The sequence below is a fragment of the Monopterus albus genome, unplaced genomic scaffold (assembly GCF_001952655.1).
Source record: "Monopterus albus unplaced genomic scaffold, M_albus_1.0 scaffold364.1, whole genome shotgun sequence".
NCBI classification, from domain to species: Eukaryota; Metazoa; Chordata; class Actinopteri; order Synbranchiformes; family Synbranchidae; genus Monopterus; species Monopterus albus.
In genome coordinates, this window is record NW_018128244.1 from 118,113 (window position 1) to 121,235 (window position 3,123).

Sequence of the window (3,123 nt, forward strand, 5' to 3'; positions counted from 1 at the left end):
TATATATATATATATATATATGCGTAAGTACTTTGTTTTTATGTTTCTCTCCTTTCCTAATGCACATTCTTTTTGCTTGTTTCTTTACTTTCTGTTCTCGCAGCCTTACATTGCTTTCTTGCCCATTGCTACTTTACATAAGCACATGCATATGCACATTGAGAGCCTCTGTACCAGAGTCAAATTCTTCGTGTGTCCAACACACCTGGCCAATAAAGCTGATTCTGATTGTAAATGTTATATTAGTAGAACTATCTAGTTCAAGTTCAAAGTGTTTATTTGTCATATGCACAGTTAGGAAATGTGTTTCCCTGTACAATGAAATAATTACTTTGCCGTCCACATGCGCCTTAACCACTAGCCTACCAGGGATGGCTCTTACTTTGCCGTCTACATGAATGCCACAAAATACAAATGAAATATAAAGTAGATAAATAAGTAACACATACTATTTCCAGCAGTATGGGGCAGTTCGTTGAGAGGAGGGGGTCCTTGTCCCTAACAGTGTTGGTACCAGATTCGTGCATTGTACACACTGATTGTAAATGAGGCCCCGTGTTACTTCCACACGCTTTATTAAACAGAGTGCAATTCGTCTCCAGCCCGCATGGGGGGCTCGGACATAACACATTTACGTTTGTTGCTGTGATGTGTCACAGCGATTCAAAAGGATCCGGGAAACGTTTAGGCGGAGGATAAGGTTCACAATTAGGAAAAAGCCGGGACTGAAGCTGTTTAAAAATCATCCGTCATGGTTCAGGAGTTTCACATCCTCAGATGCTTCAAATGTCAGAGCTTCCAGGTTCAACAGGTAATAAACTACATGCTGCTGACTAATATCAACGGAAACAATGATAGCAGGAAATTAACAGGCTGCTAACGTTTGCTCAGCTAACTGACAAGCTAGCAGGCTAACTGCCATCAGAATCAGCTTTATTGTTCAAACGCAAGGAGTTTGACTACAGAGGCTCTCAGTGTGCTTTTGTAAAGCATCAAGAAAATAAAAAAAAGGAAAATGGGAGAAATTACATTTGCCCAGGCCTTGTCACCCGCGACCTGGTGACCATCACCACTTTTACCATGACCCGAGATGTGTGTCAGGCCTCTCCACACCTCACGCATCCTGGTCAAAAATGACTCCAAGGTTCCTCGCAGCAGGACTGGAGGCCAGAGCTATGTCATCTAAAGTAACTATATGATTACACAGCAGATTTCTAAGGTTTTCAGGCCCAAGTACAATGACTTCAGTTTTGTCAGAGTTTAGAAGTAAGAAGTTGCAGGTCATCCAGGCCTTTATGTCTTTAAGACATGCTTGAAGTTTGACCAGCTGACCTGATTCATTTGGCTTCATAGATAAATATAACTGAGTATCATCTGCATAGCAATGGAAATTTATGTTGTGTAATACCTAATCCTGGCTCTAGATACAATGGCTAATTTATATATTTATAAGATACAGTAAGGCGGCGTTCCGTCTAATTTTTATTTTTGACTGATCTCTGACTAGTAACAGTGTGCATAAGACGTCAGACAAAGAAGACGTTGCACACAATTAGCTTACTAATAGGAGAGCTGCTTTTATTTTGTTAAAAGACAACATTTGTACTACTCTACAGTGATATGAGAGAAAAAATAAGTTGAAATAACTTGTTCCCCTGTTTAACATTACAAAACATTATGATATAGAAGATAAATTGGTTAATGAAATAAAGAAATGTCACAAATAAGTTGAAATCAAAAAGTAAATACATTTGTTTTTTTGATATATTGCTGTAATGTTTCAGCTTATTATTTAATAATAAAGAGAAAATCTAGTTTACAGTGCTAGTGATGTGACAGCAACAGTCAATGTACATTTCCAGGGCTGGACTGGGACAAGAGAAATGTTGCTACTACCTCCGAATCAGCTTTATTGGCCAGGTGTGTCAGACACACAAGGAATTTGACTCTGGTACATCGGCTCTCCATGTGTATGTACATATGCCCATGCAAGGGGCAAGTAAACAGTAAACCAACATAAGGCTGTGTAATATAACAAAATAAGCAGTATTAATGAGCAACAAGCAGCAAATAATGCAAAATAAGCAGTATAGACAGGCAGTAGACAATGCAGACAGAAAATGAATGTTCACTGTGAAATGGCATAAGTAGGAATAAAAATAGGGTACTTAAAACTAGAGACCTGTATGAATCTGTATAATAACTTCATGTTTGTAGCAGTTATGATTTTTTTCCTGTTGTGTGTTTTTGCCCTATGCTATGACTACCAGGTGAAGAAGATGAACAGGTGGATCTGCAAACTGTGTGGAGAGAAACAGTCACTGGTCAAGGTCACAGTATAACTTTTATTAGTTCAATTCAGTTCAACTTTATTTGTATAGCCAATTCACAACAGAAATTGTCTCACTTTACATAGTAAGTAGAGTAGAGTAGGTACTTTATTGATCCCTCAGTGGGGAAATTTCTGTGTTACAGCAGCAATAGAGAGCAACCAACCTAACACCATAAGAACAGACACATAAGAACAGAACTTCATAAAAACACGGGAAAGAACACAACGAGGACACAGCTGCTGTAACTTGCTGCCACTCCACGTGGCGCAACAAATAACACTTAGTGTTAAAATAAAAAGGTACATAAGGGCAACAAAGCATCAGAACCAGTGCACACAAGTAGCGTCATCAGAACGTTACATTTTACACAGCACAAATCAAAGGCACCTAAAAACAGGGCAGAGCAGCATTGGAGAGAATCAGGAACAGCAGTAGAGACTAAACAACCAGGAAATCAAGAACAATCAAATATTACTCACACAATTAATCCCACAATGGGGTAAAGAAACCTGTGTTTCAGCCATAAGGATCTCTGAGCAACTACTCAAAAATACTTAAAGCAGGGCAATGTACAGTATTTGAGAGAGATCAGGAACAAGATGTTACACATGAGCCTATTTACAATGCATTTCACCCCCAGGAGCTGAATATTGCACCTCAGTAGATTATTACATAGTCCCTCATAGTTTCACCTAGCTTATCACTGCAGTGATGTATTGTACAGTTTGATTGCTGTGGGGAGGAACGACCTACAGTACGGTAACGTTCCTTCTTACACTGGGGATGTAAC

General features: G+C 39.0%; 2 protein-coding genes across 4 annotated transcripts in view; one reads left to right on the forward strand and one right to left on the reverse strand.

The window, feature by feature from the left end:
- rnf130 (ring finger protein 130) overlaps window positions 1–520 on the reverse strand; it is a 61,324-nt gene extending 60,804 nt beyond the window's left edge. Inside the window, exon 1 of the mRNA XM_020585412.1 lies at window positions 450–520. The gene's annotated coding sequence lies outside the window, so the exon portion shown is untranslated. The remainder of the gene's footprint in view (window positions 1–449) is intronic.
- Window positions 521–662: 142 nt separating this feature from the next.
- Window positions 663–3,123, forward strand: part of mrnip (MRN complex interacting protein) — a 7,150-nt gene continuing 4,689 nt past the window's right edge. For 2 of the 3 annotated variants that reach the window (XM_020585414.1, XM_020585415.1), the window contains exons 1-2: window positions 663–811; window positions 2,271–2,330. In XM_020585414.1, the coding sequence (XP_020441070.1) occupies window positions 752–811; window positions 2,271–2,330 (120 nt within the window). In that variant the 5' untranslated portion in view covers window positions 663–751. The remainder of the gene's footprint in view (window positions 812–2,270; window positions 2,331–3,123) is intronic. The other variant, XM_020585416.1, reaches the window with a different exon arrangement.